The sequence below is a fragment of the Panthera onca genome, chromosome A2, assembly GCF_046562875.1.
Source record: "Panthera onca isolate mPanOnc1 chromosome A2, mPanOnc1 haplotype 2, whole genome shotgun sequence".
Lineage (NCBI taxonomy): Eukaryota > Metazoa > Chordata > Mammalia > Carnivora > Felidae > Panthera > Panthera onca.
In genome coordinates this window covers 95896856-95914799 of record NC_138340.1, presented here as the reverse complement: position 1 = coordinate 95914799, position 17944 = coordinate 95896856, and the positions used below count along the sequence as shown (strand labels likewise).

Here is a 17944-nt window from a genome sequence, read left to right as displayed (position 1 = left end):
AGCATATGATACAAAGATGCAGAAGTGTCAAAAGTGATGGTTTGTGATAAAAGACCCTCTCTCCTGCTTGTTGGATTTCATTGTGATACAGTGTTACTTAACTGTATGTGCAGCAAAATAATGGCGCTCTCAGGGAGAGAACAAGGGAGGCAATTAACATTCAAGGAACCACCGCCCGAAGTGCCAGACATTCTGACATGCTATACAAATACAAATTATCTTATTTCCTGAAGTCATTCTCTCCAAGTCAGAAGTAGATGGTGGTGTTAGCTTCAAACAGTCCTGGCATACGATTGCATATAACACACAAGAAAGAAATATGAGCGTATGCTCTAGGGTTTAGAAGTGAATAAGTGAATGAGTTTCCAGTGACCAGATGATTTATATGTAGCTGGTGAAATAAAATGATTACACGTTGACCATAAAATAACTTTAAAAATACAAAAACTAAAGGAAAAAATACGTTTCTTAAAAACATACAAATTCTACCACCTAGATAAGACTACTGCTAATATTTTGATAAACAATTTCTAGATACCTAACTTTACAAAGATACATCAATATAATTTTATACCACAGAAATGGGCTGTGCACTCCAATAAATTGTGCTTTGGGAGTTGTTTGTTTATTTGTTTACATAATATCCTGGATAATTTGTCATTTGAATAAATACAAATTTACATCACCATTTAGTATGGCTGTATAGTGTGCCATTGTGTAAATGTATTCTAATATACTTAGTCGATCCCCTATTGATAGACCTTTCTCCCCAGCCATCCCATTGTTTTGTATATGAAACAGTGCTTCCATGAGCAGTACTATGAATGCATCTATTTGCACACATGAGTTAGACTTAAGTCATCTAGTCACTGGAAACTCATTCACTCATTCAACATTTATTGAACCTTTACTCTGTGCCAAGCACCTTTAAACTCTATAGATACAGCTGTGAACAAGACAAATATGGCACTTGCTCTTGTGGAGCTAACATTTTAGTAGGAGACAGACAGTAAATAAATATGTGCTCAAGATAATTACGTTATGATAAGTGCCATAAAGAAAAGAAAGACGTGATAAGATAAAAAGTACTTGGATCATGGTGGGCAAGAAAGGCCCTGTAAGAAGCGTTGAGTTGAAGCATAAAGGAAGAGACAGGAAACCAGGTGGAGTACTGAGCGTACAGGCACAGAAAGGAGGCCGATCTGCTGAGGGCATAGAGAGCAGAGCGAGGGGAGAAGAGTAGTCAGAGATGAAATTAGGGAGGTGGAGAGAGAATGTTAGACAACCTCTTCGAGAGACTTAGCCATGAAGCGGAACAGAGAATTGAGGTACAGCTTGAAAAGGATGTGATATCAAAGGAGGACTTCTTTTCTGAGTGAGATGGAAGAGAGTCTGCTGGGGGGGACACAGTGATTGAAGGGGAAGGAGTGAGAAAGAACAGCAGCAGGAATGAAGGAGCACAAGAAGGAGAACTGCACTTTGATAGAGAAAAGCTCTAATAGGAGGGCCAGCAAAGACAGTGGGTGCAGATTTAAAGATTTGGTGGTGGGAATATTCATTGATTCGTTTAGTATTTATTGAGCACCTGTTACGTGCCTAGCCCTGTCCCAGGCACCGGGTTATGGCAGCAGACAAAATAGTGAAGATTTATTGCCTTAATGGAGCTTATTGCTACTGAAGGGAGGCAAGCAAATAACTATCACAATATATCTAGGATGTTACGCAAGTGCTGTAGAAAAAAAACAAAACAGAGAAAAGGCAGAGAGAGTGCTATGGGGATGCAATTTTAAACAGGATGAAAGCGTCATGGAGAAAGACATTTGAAGATCTTAAAGAAAAGAAGGATCCAGGTGGAGATGTGATGAAAGAAATAGCAAGTGCAAATGCCTTAAGGCAGGAGCATGACAAAGATTGTCAAAGACCAGCAAGGAGACTGGCGTGGCTGCAACTGATGGCTAGAAAAGGCTGGGAGATATCCAGAGAAGTAAGTGGCAGGGGGAAGCATATCTTGTAGGGGCCTGTAAGTCAATGTAAAAACTTTGTCATTTACTGTGAATAAGATGGAAAGCCATTCAAAGGTGAGATGCACAGAACTGGCACATGATCTGATGTGTGTTTTAAAGTACCACTCTGGCTGCTCTCTCGAGAACAGACTTTAGGGTAGCAAGAGCGGAAACAGGGAGACCAGTTAGGTGGCTCTCGATATAAGCCAAATGAAAGATAGCAGGGGCTTCAATCAAAGTGAAAACAGTGGAGAAGTGGAAGAAGATTATATTTTGAAAGTAAAGTTGACAGTATATACACTGAGAGAGAAGAAGCTAGAACGTTTCTAAGGATTTTGGCTTGAGCACTTGGAAAAATCAAATTGCCATTTACTGAGATGAGAAAAATATAGGAGGAGCTGCTTTTAGGGGTAATACTGAGAGCTGGATTTGGAACGTGTTAAGTTTGAGATACATATTAGACACTGAAGTGGGGATGTTGACAAGGCAGTTAAATGTGAATCTGAAGTCCAAGGAAGAGGTAGATTGGAGATGAAATTTTTGGAGTCATCAGTATATGAATGGTATTTGAAGCCAGAGATTGGATAAAATCACCAAGGGAAGAAGTATATATAAAAGGAAGAGATCCCAGAACTAAGCCTAATATTTATAGACCAGAGATGAAGAAGAAGAAGCAACAAAGACTAAATGGCCTTTAGAAGGAACATGTGGTGATGTCTAGAAAGTGAAGAAAAATCTTTTGAGGAAAAGAGAATAATCATTGTGACAAATACCACTGAGGGGCGCTTGGGTGGCTCAGTCGGTTAAGCGTCCAACTCTTGATTTTGGCTCAGGTTGTAATCTCACAGTTCATGAGATCGAACCCCGCATTAGGCAGAGCCTGCTTGGGATTCTCTCTCTTCCTCTCTGTCTTCCCCTACCACTTTCTCAAAATAAATAAACTTTTAAATAATGCCACTGGGGCACCAGGGTGGCTCAGTCGGTTAAGCGTCCGACTTCAACTCAGGTCATGATCTCACTCACGGCTGAAGGGTTTGAGCCCCGCATCAGGCTCTGTGCTGGAGCCTGCTTCGGATTCTGTGTCTCCCTCTCTCTCTGTCCCTCCCCCACTCGCACTCTGTCTCTGTCTCTCAAAAATAAATAAACCTGAAAAAAAATTATAATGCCACTGATAGGTCAAGGAAAATGAGGGCTGAGAAATGACCATTGATTAAGCAATATGGAGAATATGAGTGACCTTGAAGAGAAGTCCTGATGAAGTGGTGCGGTGGTAAAAATTCTCTTTAGAGTGGATTCAAGGAAGAATCGGTTGGTACGTGGATGTGGAAACTGTTAGATATAAAGCGAGAGGTACTAAGTGTATCATAAAAGATGTGAGGTGCAGAGTGTGACCCGGTACACTACTGAGCCTAAATAGACTTTAAGTTCAACTTACTTTCCTCCTAAGTTCAAGAATGAGGCAAGGGTGTCAGTTTTCACCACTTCTACTCAGTATTGTGTTGGGGGTCCAAGCAGTACAATAGGCAAGAGAACAAAAGGCATATAGATTGGAAAGAAAGTAAAGCTGTCATTATTCATGGGCTGCATGAGAGTCTGTAGAGAAACCCCTAAAGAATCTACCGCAAAAAAACTAACAGAACAAATTCATTTAAGAAGGCCATAGGATATAAGTGCAATATACAAAAAATAACCACATTTCTGTCTACTTTAAAATCAAAATTGCAAACCATAATTTAAAAATACCAATTAGAGGGGCGCCTGGGTGGCTCAGTCGGTTAAGCGTCCGACTTCAGCTCAGGTCACGATCTCGCGTCCGTGAGTTCGAGCCCTGCATCGGGCTCTGGGCTGATGGCTCAGAGCCTGGAGCCTGCTTCCGATTCTGTGTCTCCCTCTCTCTCTGACCCTCCCCCGTTCATGCTCTGTCTCTCTCTGTCTCAAAAATAAATAAACATTAAAAAAAAAATTAAAAAAAAATACCAATTAGAGTGGCATCAAAAAAACGAATGAAGTCATACTGGATTAGGGTGGGCCCTAAATCCAATGACTGTTAGGCTTAAAAGAAGAGGAGAGGGCACACAGAGACACAAAAAAAGATGGCCACATGAAGACAGGGAAAAAGATTGGGATTATGCTGCTCCAAGTCAAGGAATGTCGGGGGCTAAAAGAAGCAAGGATGGACTCTTCCCTAGAGGCTTCACAAGAACCATGGCCCTGCTGACACCTTGATTTCAGGCCTGATGCTTTGTTGTGGCAATTCCTAGCAAACTAATAGAGGAATGCAATGGCAGAAGGACAATCTTTTCAACAAACAGTTCTGAAGAAATTGGTTATCCATATGGATACAAAAATGAATCCTGACCTGTACATCCCACCATGAAAAACAATTAATTCAAAATGGATCATAGGCCTAAACATTGTAGGCTAAAACTATAAAACTTGCAGAAGAAAACATAGGAGAAAATCTTTGTGACTTTGGGTTAGGCAACAACTTCTTAGGACACAAATAGAAAATACTGATAATGACACTTCATCAAAATTTAAAACTTTTTTCTTTGAAAGGAATCATTAAAAAAATGAAAAGACAGGGGCGCCTGGGTGGCTCAGTTGGTTGAGCCACTGACTTTGGCTCAGGTCATGATTTCACGGTTTGTGAGTTCAAGCCCCACATCGGGCTCTGTGCTGACACCTTAGAGCCTGGAGCCTGCTTCGAATTCTGTGTCTCCCTCTCTCTCTGCCCCTCCCGCACTCATTCTCTGTCTCTCTCTGTCTCTCTCTGTCTCAGAAATAAATAAACGTAAAAAAAAAAAATTTTTTTTTTTTTTTTTTTTTAAAGGAAAAGACAAACCACAGATTGGGGAAAAAAGATCCAAAAATATATTCTGGGATTGATATTCAGACAAATGATCCAATTTTTTAAAGTACTTATTTATTTATTTAGAAAGAGAGAGAGAGAGGGGCGCCTGGGTGGCGCAGTCGGTTGAGCGTCCGACTTCAGCCAGGTCACGATCTCACGGTCCGTGAGTTCGAGCCCCGCGTCAGGCTCTGGGCTGATGGCTCAGAGCCTGGAGCCTGTTTCCGATTCTGTGTCTCCCTCTCTCTCTGTCCCTCCCCCGTTCATGCTCTGTCTCTCTCTGTCCCCAAAAATAAAATAAACGTTGAAAAAAAAAAAAAAAAAAGAGAGAGAGAGAGAAAAAGAGATAATCCCAGGCAGGCTCCATGCCCAACATGGAGCTGGATCTCACAACTGCGAAATCATGACCTGAACCAATATCAAGAGTCAGTCACTTAACTGACTGAGCCACCCAGTGCCCCATCCAATTTTTTAACTGAGCAAAAGATTTGAAATAAAACTTCACCAAAGAAGATCATAGGCCGAAATAAATAAAATAAGTACCTGAAAAGGTGAACAACTGCATTAGTCATTAGGGAAATGCAAATTAAAACCACAGTAAGATATCACTACACACCTCCTAGAATGGCTAAAATTTTTCAGTTTGACAACTCCAAGTGTTGGTGAGGATGTGGAACAACTGAAATTCTCACCATTGATCTCACCAATGCAAAATGATACAGTATGCTATTTTGGGAAGAGTTGAGAGTTAAACATACACTTACAATTCAATCCACCAACCTACTGGTAGTTATTTACTCAAAGAAAATCAAAGCATATGTGCACACACTTATATATGAATGTTCACAGAAGCTTTATTCATAATAGGCAAAAACTGGAAACAATCCAAGTGCCCATCACAATGTCAATGAAGGAGCAAATTGTGATTTATAAGTACAGTGGAATACTACACAGCAATAAAAAGGGACAACTGTTGCTACACACAACACAGGTGAATCTCAAAAGTATCATTAAGTGGAAGAAATCAGACACAAAAATATATCTCATATTTGATTGCATTGATATGAAATTCTAGAAAAGGCAAAAAACCATACTGACAGAAAATAGATCAGCCTCCCACCCTGGGCGACAGGGAAGGGAATTAACTGCAAGAGGGCACAAAGGCACTTTTAGAGAAATGAACACATTCTATATTTTGACTGTAATGGTCAAAATATAGACTAGGCATTTGTTAAAATTCAACAAACTGTATATTTTAAACTGGTGAATTTTATTATATGTAAGGTATTCCTCAATCAAGTTAATTTTTTAAACTAAAGGTGTTCTCTTTCATTGCTAGCAAAAGTCAACCTGAAATAATTGGCAAAGAACTTTTATAGCTTGTGAGTCACCTCAATACAGATGGGAACAAGAGGAGAATTATAGTAAAACTGTAACACGTTGATTTAGTTGAAGCTCTAATGAACATCAGGAATTTTCCTTTCTGACTCACTGTGCTTGGTAACTTCCACTGCCCCTGCCCATTAACAGTAATGAACCATGGGTTTACAAAAGGAAATGTAAGTAAAGTAAATGGCTCCCTTTTGGACGAATCGCCATCTTCCAGTAATTCACCAAAATGACCAACACAAAGGGAAAGAGGAGAGGCACCCGCTATATGTTCTCCAGACCTTTTCAGAAAACACGAAGTGGTTCCTTTGGCCACATACATGCCTATCTACAAGAAAAGTGATATTGTAGACATCAGGGGAATGGCACTATTCAAAAAGGAACGCCCCAGAAACGTTACCATGGCAAAACTGCAAGAGTCTACAGTGTTACCCAGCATGCTGTTGGCATTGTTGTAAACAGACAGGTTAAAGGCAAGATTCTTGCCAAGAGAATTAATGTACATATTGAGCATAGTAGCACTCAAAGAGCCAAGAGAGCTTCCCGAAGTGTGTGAAGGAAAAGGATCAGAAAAAGAAGGAAGCCCAAGAGAAAGGTACTTGGGTTCAACTGAAGTAACAGCCTGCACCACCCAGAGAAGCACAATTTGTGAGAACCAATGGAAAGGAGCCTGAGCTGCTGGAACCCATTCCCTATGAATTCATAGCATGATAATTAAAAAAAAAAAAAAGAGAGACCCCAAGACTATAAATAGATAGATGACAGGTAGATAGACAATACATTAAAAAATGTATCTTTTTTATATTTTTTGCAGTGAGAAATACACCTGTTTAAAGCACAAGATGATCATGTTTACTGGTCACTGTTTTCTCTCTGTGTAAGTAAAATTACATCCAGAACTGACACAGTGAGAGAGGAATCAGAAAGGGGGGTTGATTAGTTGAGCAAAATTTTAATAAAATAAATCAGAAAAGAAGGCTATATGGTGAAAAATATGCCCCCCCAACACTTCAACTCACTAATACTATTATAAAGTAACCAGCAGTAAGAGTTTAGTGTGTAAACTTTCCAGAAATTTTCCTGGACATATTCAAGCATATATATGTAATAAGTTAAACCATATGATTGCCATTCATATAGGTTAGAAATTGCTAAATATCAACAATTTCATATGGTTCAACCAATATATCCTCTTGTTAATGCACGTGCTCTCATATTCTATATACTCTTTTAAAATTTTCTCTCTTAATAATGTATCATGCCTATTTTTCCATATCAGTACATACAGCTGTACATCACTTTCTAAATACCTGGGTAGTTTGCCATTGCATGGATGTACCATACTTTATTTTACCAGTTCCTTTGTAATGGATATTTACCTTGGTTCCTGTCTTTTCCTGTCTTTTCCAATTAAGATAGTTGGATAGGGGTGCCTGGGTGGCTCAGTTGGTTAAGCGGCCGACTTTGGCTCAGGTCATGATCTCGCGGTCTGTGAGTTCGAGCCCCACGTCGGGCTCTGTGCTGACAGCTCAGAGCCTGGAGCCTGTTTCAGATTCTGTGTCTCCCTCTCTCTGACCCTCCCCCGTTCATGCTCTGTCTCTCTCTGTCTCAAAAATAAATAAACATTAAACATTTTGAAAAAAAAAAAAAAAAAAAAAAGATAGTTGGATAATCACATGGCTATGTCTTCAAACATGAAAGCTCCATGCTTCCATCTCAAGTCTAGGGATATGCCCACTCAAACAATGAACACTTGCGTTTTGTGGATTGGGTTTCTGTGTCTCTGTTGTTGAAATTCTTATATACCCACACAACAACAATGAAAAGTATATAATATTTAACTACAGTATTAAATATGGATACAGATCCAAGTCAGTCCAAGTGTATTTAATGTTAAAGATGCCTTTTGAGTTAAAATCATTGAATGCTATTCAAGTTGAAAATCCCTGTACCAGCGAATAATAATAATAATTATTATTATTATTATTAGACCATCACTATTTGGAGCTTTGTGTTTTATCATTGCTCAAGTTATTCCTTTATTCAAAAACTTTGCAGAATAAAATAAAACTTCTTCCCTTAGCATTCCAGGCCCTTTGCCTCTAGCTACAATGTACCTTTCCAGCCTTGCTTCCCCGCCCCCCCAGCACATTTGGTCTATGCTGCCACACCTGATTACCTTTCCTTTTACTCAGACTGTTCCCTCTGTTTGCAGTATCTTTCCATTTCAGCTCCTCTGTGGGAGTTTGTCACCTTCCCAATCCACCTGTAACGACATTTCTCTATCCCTCATCCTTCAAAGGCAGTGTGATATTGTAAGGAAAGTGTAGGCTTTCAAGTTTGTCACACCTGTATTTGAAGCCCCAGCTTCTCCACTTTCTAGCTATGGGACTTGGGGCAAATTACCTGGCTTATCTTAGCCTCAGTTTTTCTCATGTGAAAAATGGAATGCAGTTGCTTAGTTCTGTCTAGAACATTTGGGAGGGTTATATAGGTCCATAGCTAGAAGGGAAATGTGTTTATTAGCAAATCACACTGTACAGAGGAGGTATAAAGCATTTCTTTATTCTTCTGATTGAGTCACTGTAAGTTACATCCTGAGAAGGTCAGGACCAACCCTTTCTTTATGGAGTCCACTCAGGTGAGCTCCCAATTGCTCTGGCCTTCTTCATTATTTCTACGGGTCATTTTCCTGCTTCTCTATCCTCCCATGGCATCCATGTACCATCTGGAATGTGCTGTATACATTACCAGAGGGGGAACCATCTACAAGAAACAAAAAAAAAATTTCTGTTGGATTATATCATTATCATATTTTAAAAATCTCTGTACTCTGTATAACCAGCCAAAGGAAGTCAAAGGTAAGAAGGAGCTAAAGAGAAAAACTGTATTCTTTCACAGATATCATAATGCTTATGTTGGAGCACTGGAAATAATATCTATGAAGTTTATAGACTATTAAAAACACTGTAAAGTAGCCATGAAAAAAAAAAACTTTAATATTCACAGATTCCTGTCTTCCTCTTGTGCATACTGGGAAGCCTGTCTTTGGTGGAAGTCCTCAGCTTAAATCAGGGGTAATGGAAGAGGAGGAGGAGGAGGAGGAGGAGGAGGGGGAGAAATGAGACTAGAGGACCAATTTACAGTAAAAAGCAAAATGAATTACTCAGGAGAATGAACATCTAGTGGGGAGTAGAACCACCAATGGCTGCATTTAAGAGAGTTTGGAAAATTTTTGAGAGAAAATGGGAGTTGGCAGCATCTGTTGTGCAATGCAGTATGAGAAAGGGGAGAGAGAGATGGAAATTGGGAAAGAGGGGTGTTTTTGTTTTTGTTTTTTAATGTTTATTTTAGAGAGCTTGCGGATGGGGAAGGGGCAGAGAGAGAGGGGGAAGAAGATCCAAAGTGGGCTTTGTGCTGACAACAAAGAGCCCCATGCAGCGTTCGAACTCACGAGCGGTGAGATCATGACCTGAGCTTAAATTGGACGCTCATCCGACTGAGCCACCCAGGCGCCCTAGGAAAGATAATTTTAAGGAGTGTTCATGTATATAATGATATAAGCCTATTTTGCTTTTTTCAAGAGTCCAAAAAAGATTAAAGTTGATTTTCGATTACTTTCTAATGACATTGTGCTTAGATGGGCCCAGAGTGGCCCAGCTCTCACCATGTCGATAAATACTTGGCTCTTTCTCTGGAACCCAGATCACCTCCCTTGAAGTTTTAGAACTGTATTTACGTTATTATGACACATCGTGCAATAAAGTTGGCTCTGTGTATGTATATCCCCTAGCAGGTTGTAGATAGGCCATTTGAAAGCAGGTTTGTTGTGTTTTAATCATCTTCGTGTCCACCGTATCCAGCTTCCCATCACCTAGTCTATGAATTGCCCACCGGCCGGACTCTGAGGGAACATGTCTGTCCTGGTCTTCTCTTTACCGCCAGCACTTGCACTATGTTAAGCCCACAGTAAGCGTTGGGATAATCTTTGTTTCCCCTAGAGTAAGGATTTCAGCGCATAAGGAATGGAAGAAAGTAAAAACGTCTAAGCCGAGTTGGTGAGAACGCAGTGCAGAAGAGCAGTGGCGGCCGGCCCGGGGCTGGGTGGTAACGAACAGGAATCCGCCAGGAGAAGCCTAGGAGAAGCGGGTGATCGCCGGCGCCCTCCTCTCCTCCACAACGGCAGGTGGCGCTGTGGTCGGGTGCGGCCGCTAGGTTTGCGAGGCGCCTCTCTCTGGGCAGGGTGGGGAGTAGGCAGAAGGACCTGCGGCGGGCCCATCTCGGCCGCCTCTCTGGCTTGATCTTTCTCGGCGTCTGACTGTGAGCTTAGTCCTGCACCATGGGGAAGCGGGACAATCGAGTGGTGAGTACTGAGTGGGGAAAACAGTGGGGCGACGCGGGGCCGGCGGCAGGGGAGCGGAACCCCTTGCTCTTCCCGACGGGGCCTGAGGGTCAGCAGCGTCGCTCGGACCTCGAGCCTGGAGATCCAACTCCCCCCATCCCCGTCGGCCCCAGACGCGCGTGCGCCGAGCACGCAGTTGGCGCTTTCGGGCCCCCCACTCTCTGTCCCCTCTTTCCTCTTCCCGTGTCCCCCTCTTTTTTTCAACCCCGCTGCACCTTCTGGCAGTGCTCCCTAGCTCCCTTTCCTCCGGTACTCCGACTAGCAGTGCCCAGTTTTTACAGCAACAAGGGCTGGAGGAGTTCTGTCTCCTGTACGTTTGTCGTAAGTCTGAGGCCCACAGAGGCCCCGGGACTGGCCCCCTACCCGGTATGGAAGATCTGGCTCCGCGCCCCTGTCGTGCGCACGCTGGTGGGATGGAGGGGCGGAGGCCTCAGGCGCAGCTCCTTTTTCTGGGCTTGCTGCGCGCCTAATTTTAGCGGCAGGTAGACTCCCGTTTGAGGACCAGGATCGAAACATTTGGCTTCGTGTCCTCAGCGCCTAGCACTTCCTGGCACTTAGTAGGACCTGTGTACGAATGAAGGGTGAAAAACAATTGCCTTTGAAGTCAGGTATAGATGGCAGTGTCAGTTTTGGGCCCTCAGGGGTCGGGTGACTAGGATAAGTTGCTTTTCTTCTCTGAGCCTCTGTAAAGGGGCATTAGTGTTATCCACAGCTTTGCAGAATAGTTGAAACCGCAAAAGGCAAATGGCCAGAGAACGTTTGGCATGGAAGTTGTTCTAGTAAATGAGATAAAAGAGACACAGGAATGTAAGAAATAACATGATGCAGTTTCGAAGTTCTTGAAGGTATTCGAAAGAGAAGGTACTTTGGACAGGAGGAGATGGGAAGAAGGCATTCTAGATGGCTACTAGGTTGGTTTGGAAAGTCCGGATTATAAATCAGACTGGATGGGCCATAATCATTAGGGATTAACAATAAACTTAGGTTGCAGCCTTCAAGTTCCTGGATTTGTGATCGACTTTTAACCACCGAGCAGCAAAATGAAAAAAAATAAATGCAGTTAAAGTTAGTGTACTAAATTGGGGTGCCTGGGTGGCTCTGTCGCTTAAGTGTCCGACTTTGGTTCAGGTCATGATCTGTGGTTGGTGGGTTCCAGCCCCATATCGGGCTCTGTGCTGACAGCTCAGTACCTGGAGCCTGCTTTGGATTCTGTGCCTCTCTCTCTCTGTCTGTACTCCTCCTCACTCATGCTCTGTCCCTGTATCTCAAAAAAATAAATAAACGTTAAAAAAGAGTTAATGTACCAAATTTAATGAACTTTTATATTCAATGATTATTGCCTTTTTGGGTTGGGAGGGCTACTAAAAGAGCTTTACTTTTATGATATGGTGACATTTCTTCAAAACATTCGTTTTAATTTTATATACTACTCATAATCAGAGATGTTTAGGAACCACAGTGGTGAACTTTGATTACAATGTTAAGGAATGTTCTTTTCTCCTGCTTTCCCGGCTGTGGGTCAGACCTTGTGGTATCCAGTTTCTCATAGGGTTGAAATGGTGTTCTGATGGAGCATCCTTATTAGGTTTGAGGTGTTCAGAGTGTTTTGACTCTTTAAACTGTGGACTTGAAAATTTAGAAATCACCAGACCTTGGATATGGTTTCATATAGAGGCCTAAGATGTTTTGTCTTTGTTTTACTTAGGAGAAGTGTTGCTTTACACATACCTTTAAAGCATTTGAAACTTTTCAGATTAGCTTCATTTTACTAGAACATTTTGATAATAACTCTGGGCTCTACTTATTAGTTGGTATGCTTTTGTAGCATAGAGTGTTCTGGTAACATTTTATTTGCAGTTAAAAAGTGGAAAAGAGGGATGCCTGGGTGGCTTAGTCATTTTGAGTGTCTGACTTTGGCTCAGGTCATGATCTCGAGGTTCATGAGTTTGAGCCCCCCCCCCCCCCCCCGTCGGGCTTTGTGCTGACAGCTCAGAGCCTGGACCCAACTGTTTCAGATTCTTTGTTTCCCTCTCTCTCTCTCTCTGCCCCTCCCCTGCACGCGCTCTCTCTCTCTCTCTCTCTCTCACAAATAACATTAAAAAAAATTTTAAAGGTGGGAATGAAAACATGAAATTAAGATTTAGAAGAGAGATTGTCTAATTTTGTGTTCTCGTTGCATGGAGGAGGAGACGGAACTTTTTTTCTTCCAAATTTTTATTTAAATTCTGGTTAGTTAACATATAGTATCATACTGATTTCAGGAGTAGAATTTAGTGACTCAGCACTTAAGTATAATACCTAGTGCTCATCATAACAAGTGCCCTGCTTAATACCCATCACAGGTTTAGCCCATCCCCCACCTCCCTCCATCAACCCTCGGTTTTATTATCTTTCATTAAGAGTTTCTTATGGTTTGTTTCCCTCTCTCTCTCTCTTTTTTAATGTTTATTTTTGAGAGAGAAGGAGAGGGAGAGAGAGTGTATGTGATTGGGGGAGGGGCTAAGAGAGAGGGAAACAATCCGAAGCAGCCTCCAGGCTCCCAGCTGTCCGCACAGAGCCAGATGTGGGGCTCAAACTCACGAGCATGAGATCATGACCTGAGCCAAAGTCGGATGCTTAACCGACTGAACCATCCAGGTTCCCATTTCCTTCTCTTTTTAACCCCCTTCCCATATGTTCATCTGTTTTGTTTTTTAAGTTCCACATAAGAGTGAAATCATATGGTATTTGTCTTTCTCTGATTGACTTATTTCGCTTAGCATAATAGAGTCTATCACCATCCATGTTGTTGCAAATGGCAAGATTTCTTTCTTTTTGATGGCTGAGTAATATTCCTGTGTGTGTGTGTGTGTGTGTGTGTGTGTGTGTGTGTGTGTGACATCTTCTTTATCCATTGGCTATTGTTGATAATGCTCAAGGAGAACATACCCCTTCGAATCTGTATTTTTGTATCCTTTGGGTAAATACCTAGTAGTGCAATTGCTGGGTCCATAGCATAGTTCTATTTTTAACTTTTTGAGGGACCTCCATACTGTTTTCCAGAGTGGCTGCACCAGTTTGCATTCCCAGCAACAGTGTTAGAGGGTTCCCCTTTTTCTGCATCCTCAACATCTGTTGTTTCCTGTGTTAATTTTAGCCCTTATGACAGGTGTGAGGTGGTATCTCATTGTGGTTTTGATTTGTATTTACCTTATGATGAGTGATGTTGAGCATCTTTTCATGTGCATGTTAGCCATCTGGATGTCTTCTTTGGAAAAATGTCTATTCATGTCTTCTGCCCATTTCTTAACTGAATTATGTGTTTTGGGGTGTTGAGTTTGATAACTTCTTTATAGATTTTGGATACTAACCCTTTATCAGATATGTCATTTGCAATTATCTTCTCCAGTTCTGTAGGCTGCCTTTTAGTTTTGTTGATTGTTTCCTTCCCTGTGCAAAAGCTTTTTATCTTGATGAAGTCCCAGTAGTTCATGTTTGCTTTTGTTTTCCTTGCCTCCTGGGACAGTGTGTCTCGTAAGAAGTTGCTACAGCCAAGGTCAGAGAAGTTGCTGCCTGTATTCTTCTCTAGGATTTTGATTGTTTCGTGTCACACATTTGAATTTATTTTTGTGTATGCTGTAGGAAAGTGGTCCAGGTTTATTCTGTATGTTCTGTGTGGTGATGCCCAGCACCATTTGTTGATTCTTTCCTACTTTTTCAAAGATAGTTGACCATAGATGGAACTGTTTAAACTGGGACCAGGGGCGCCTGGGTGGCGCAGTCGGTTAAGCGTCCGACTTCAGCCAGGTCACGATCTCACGTCCGTGAGTTCGAGCCCCGCGTCAGGCTCTGGGCTGATGGCTCAGAGCCTGGAGCCTGTTTCCGATTCTGTGTCTCCCTCTCTCTCTGTCCCTCCCCCGTTCATGCTCTGTCTCTCTCTGTCCCAAAATAAATAAACGTTGAAAAAAAAAAAAAAAAAAAAAAAAAACTGGGACCAAAACTTGGGTCATTTGGTACTTAGTTCAGTAGATCATAACTTTTAGGTTTTTTTTTAAATGTTTGTTTATTTGTTTGTTCGTTTTGAGAGAGAGAGCACACACATGAGCGGGGGATGGGCAAAGAGAGGGGAGAGAGAGAATCCCAAGCAGGCTCCATGCCCAGTGTGGAGCCTGGTGCAGGGCTTGATCCTACAACTGTGACACCACAACCCCAGCTGAAATCAAGAGTTCAGTGGACTGAGCCACCCAGGCACCCCATTATAACTCTTGGTTTTAAATAAAATGAATGTTTGCCTCTGAAAATAATGGCATGTTTTTCTTCATACATTGATGGTAAATTCATAGTTCTAAAGATGATAGAGTTGCTTTCTAAAAAAACCATAAAGTCCAGGTTGAAAGTTTTGTTGTTGTTTTTGTTGTTTTTTAAAGACTTACTCTGGGGTGCCTGGCTGGCTCAGTCAGTAGAGCATGAGACTCTTGATCTCAGGGTTGTAAGTTTGACCCCACGTTGGGTGTAGAGATGACTTAAAAATAAAATCTTTAAAAAAATAGATTTTTCAGAGTGGTTTTGAATTCACAGCAAAATTGAGCTGTAAGTGCAGAGAGTTCCCATATATTCCATGTGCACAGTTACTCACAGCCTCTCCCTACTTGCAACCCTGCTCTGCAGGGCGTTGTTATAGTTGATGAACCTATCTGGCCACATCATTTTCACCTGAAGTCCGTACTTTACATTAGGGTTCATTCTAGGTATTGTACATTCTTGAACAGTTATTTTTTTAACTGAACATTTTAGTTCTCAAGATTTATGAAGAGCTGTTAAATTCATAATGGCCACCCTTTGTCCTCATTGTTTTCCAGAAGTTTCATGTTCTATTTGGTTACTTTGTGCCCTCTAAAACAGATGTATCCTCTAGATAAAAATAGGTAATCAAAGTAACAAATGAAGTTCTGCACATTTTGTTCTCACATTGCTCTTTTCAGTACCTGCCCACTTACCTATTCCTTCAGTTTGATTTGCTATCCTGAATTTCAAAAACAAATTGCTTTGTTACCAAACTCATGCAGCAGTTTGGAGCCACAGACAATTCTAGTTATATATGAATACAAGTATTTGATTTGTAAGGTCACAGCATTTAATGTGATTAAGTCATAGTGAGACAGTTCAAGAAATTGCACAATTTCTGTGTTTTAACTGGTGCCTAACCACCCAGCCCCTTAATGTTAAGAACATTGTTTTTAACACTGCTGCATAATAAGCAAAAAGGCTTTATCTTTGTAAAATTAATTTTTTTGTTTTAAAAGCCTTTCTGTTCATAGTAAAAAGAAGCACTGTTGCTTATTGATTATGAGCACAGACCATCAAGTGTTTTTGCAAGGAGCCTGGCATATAAGATGTCTTTAATAAATATTGCTATTTTTAAAAAAGTTTTATTTGTTTTGAGAGTGCTCACATGAGCAGGGGAAGGGCAGAGAGAGAGGGAGAGAGAAAATCCCAAGCAGGCTCCCTGCTGTCAGCTCAGAGCCCCCCATTGAGGGGCTTATGACCTGAGCTGAGATCAAGACCTGGATGCTTGAGAAACTGAGCCACCCAGGTGCCCTTTGCTGTTTTTTAAAATAAATATTACTGTTATAGTTGAAATAAATAATTGAGATATTTGGAGTGTACTTAAGCGAACTAAGGATAGTGTTTATAATCAAAAGCTTATGTTAAGCCTATTACATAGACAATGATAGCTCTTGTAATTGTATCATAAGTTGTCTGTGATTAATAGTCTTAGGATGTGAATATACTACTTTACTATTTAATTTTCCTCTGAAAAGTAAACCGTAAGACAGACTGTATGTACTTGAGGGAAGCAATTTCACAGTAGACATAACATAAAAATGTTAATGTACTTTTAAGATACATGCGAGTATATTTGAAGACTATAAAACATGGTGAATGTGTTACAATTTTTTTTTAAGTAGGCCGTATGCCTAAAGTGGGGCTTGAACTCATGACCTTGAGATTAAGAGTCACATGCTCTACTGACTGAACTGGTCAAGCGCCCCCCAATTTTTTTTAATTAAAGTGATAAGTTGTCACTGTACTGTTTGTGAATTTTTACTTGAAAACAGTTCAGCTCTTGGAATTGGAGTGGCAGTATTGTGAGTGAATTTTTCTCATTTTGTTTACCTTTATTATTATGATAATGTTTGTGTGTAGTTTTTTTGATTTTTTTCATTTATAAAGGTAATGAATTGTTATTTTTAAAAAATTTTTCCAGGGTATGAAATGATGAAAGTGGACATCTGCCTTTACATTTTGATGCATATAGATATTTTATTGATTTATTTATTATGTTTTATTCATTTTTTTGGTAGAGAGAGACAGAGCATGAGCAGGGGAAGGGTAGAGAGAGGCAGATGTAGAATCTGAAGCAGGCTCCAGAGTCTGAGCTGTCAGCACGGAGCCTGACACAGGGCTCGAACTCACGAACCCCAAGATGATGACTTTGGCTGAAGTCGGATGCTTAAACTGACTGAGCCACCCAGGCCCCCTAATGCATCTAGATTTTTTAAAAATCTATAGTTGTTCATTAAAATGGCATCTTATATTTTGGCAACCTGCTTTTGCTTCACATTTAGGAAATCTCAGACATCTTTCCATATCAGAAACTATAGATCTCTCTTTTTATGGCTACATAGTATTTCATTTTGTAGGTATATTTTAATATATAATTAATGAATCTCAATTTGATGGCTCTTTGGGTGTTTTCAGTTTTCCCTATTTTAGTAATTTAGTTTTGAACATCCTTGTATATATTTGCATTCTTTGGAAATAAACAGTTTTTACAGTTTTAAACTTAAGATATTTTACTGGTAAGTGCTACTAAAATTATGACATAGGACCAAAGAAATGGGAAGGTGATAGATATCTCCTGTTTTAAAAATGATGAACTTAGCTTTGCACATATATTTGCTTCTGGTTATTAGGATTGTCAGTGTCATTATTTGGGCCACAGTTCCTCTATTGCAGCTTCCATTGGTTGTCATATTTCCACATGAACTACATGAACTGAGTGAAATTCTCAGCAGAGGCAGTTGATTGAAATACTCAAAGACATAACAGTTGATGTAAAGAATGTCACTATATGCCTCTCTCTTGAGTTGGATTTGATATTCACATCTAGCCCTGACTCTGTAAACATGCCTGACATTAGGAGTTCTAGCATTAATTCCTGCATGGAAGAAAATTATGTTAATGGATTTTTTCATCCCACGTAATTAATTAGGCAGTATCCGGTTGAATGGGACTAGTTCTCAGTTTGTACTGTTT

The 17944-nt window shown here is 40.7% G+C and overlaps 1 protein-coding gene and 1 long non-coding RNA gene across 7 annotated transcripts in view; one reads left to right on the top strand and one right to left on the bottom strand.

Moving 5' to 3' along the window:
- Positions 1-8792: 8792 nt before the first annotated feature.
- Positions 8793-10404, bottom strand: LOC132679167 (uncharacterized). The gene is made up of 2 exons (XR_009609995.3): positions 9911-10404; positions 8793-9009 (listed from the first exon to the last, which is right to left on the bottom strand). It is a non-coding gene; the product is annotated as an uncharacterized LOC132679167 (long non-coding RNA).
- A 68-nt stretch (positions 10405-10472) lies between these two features.
- FAM133B (family with sequence similarity 133 member B) overlaps positions 10473-17944 on the top strand; it is a 29783-nt gene continuing 22311 nt past the window's right edge. For 5 of the 6 annotated variants that reach the window (XM_060632454.3, XM_060632453.3, XM_060632452.3 and 2 more), the window contains exon 1: positions 10473-10606. In XM_060632454.3, coding sequence (XP_060488437.1) covers positions 10583-10606 — 24 coding nt within the window. In that variant the 5' untranslated portion in view covers positions 10473-10582. Of the gene's footprint in view, positions 10607-10776; positions 10956-17944 lie in introns of those variants that run through there. The other variant, XM_078442475.2, reaches the window with a different exon arrangement.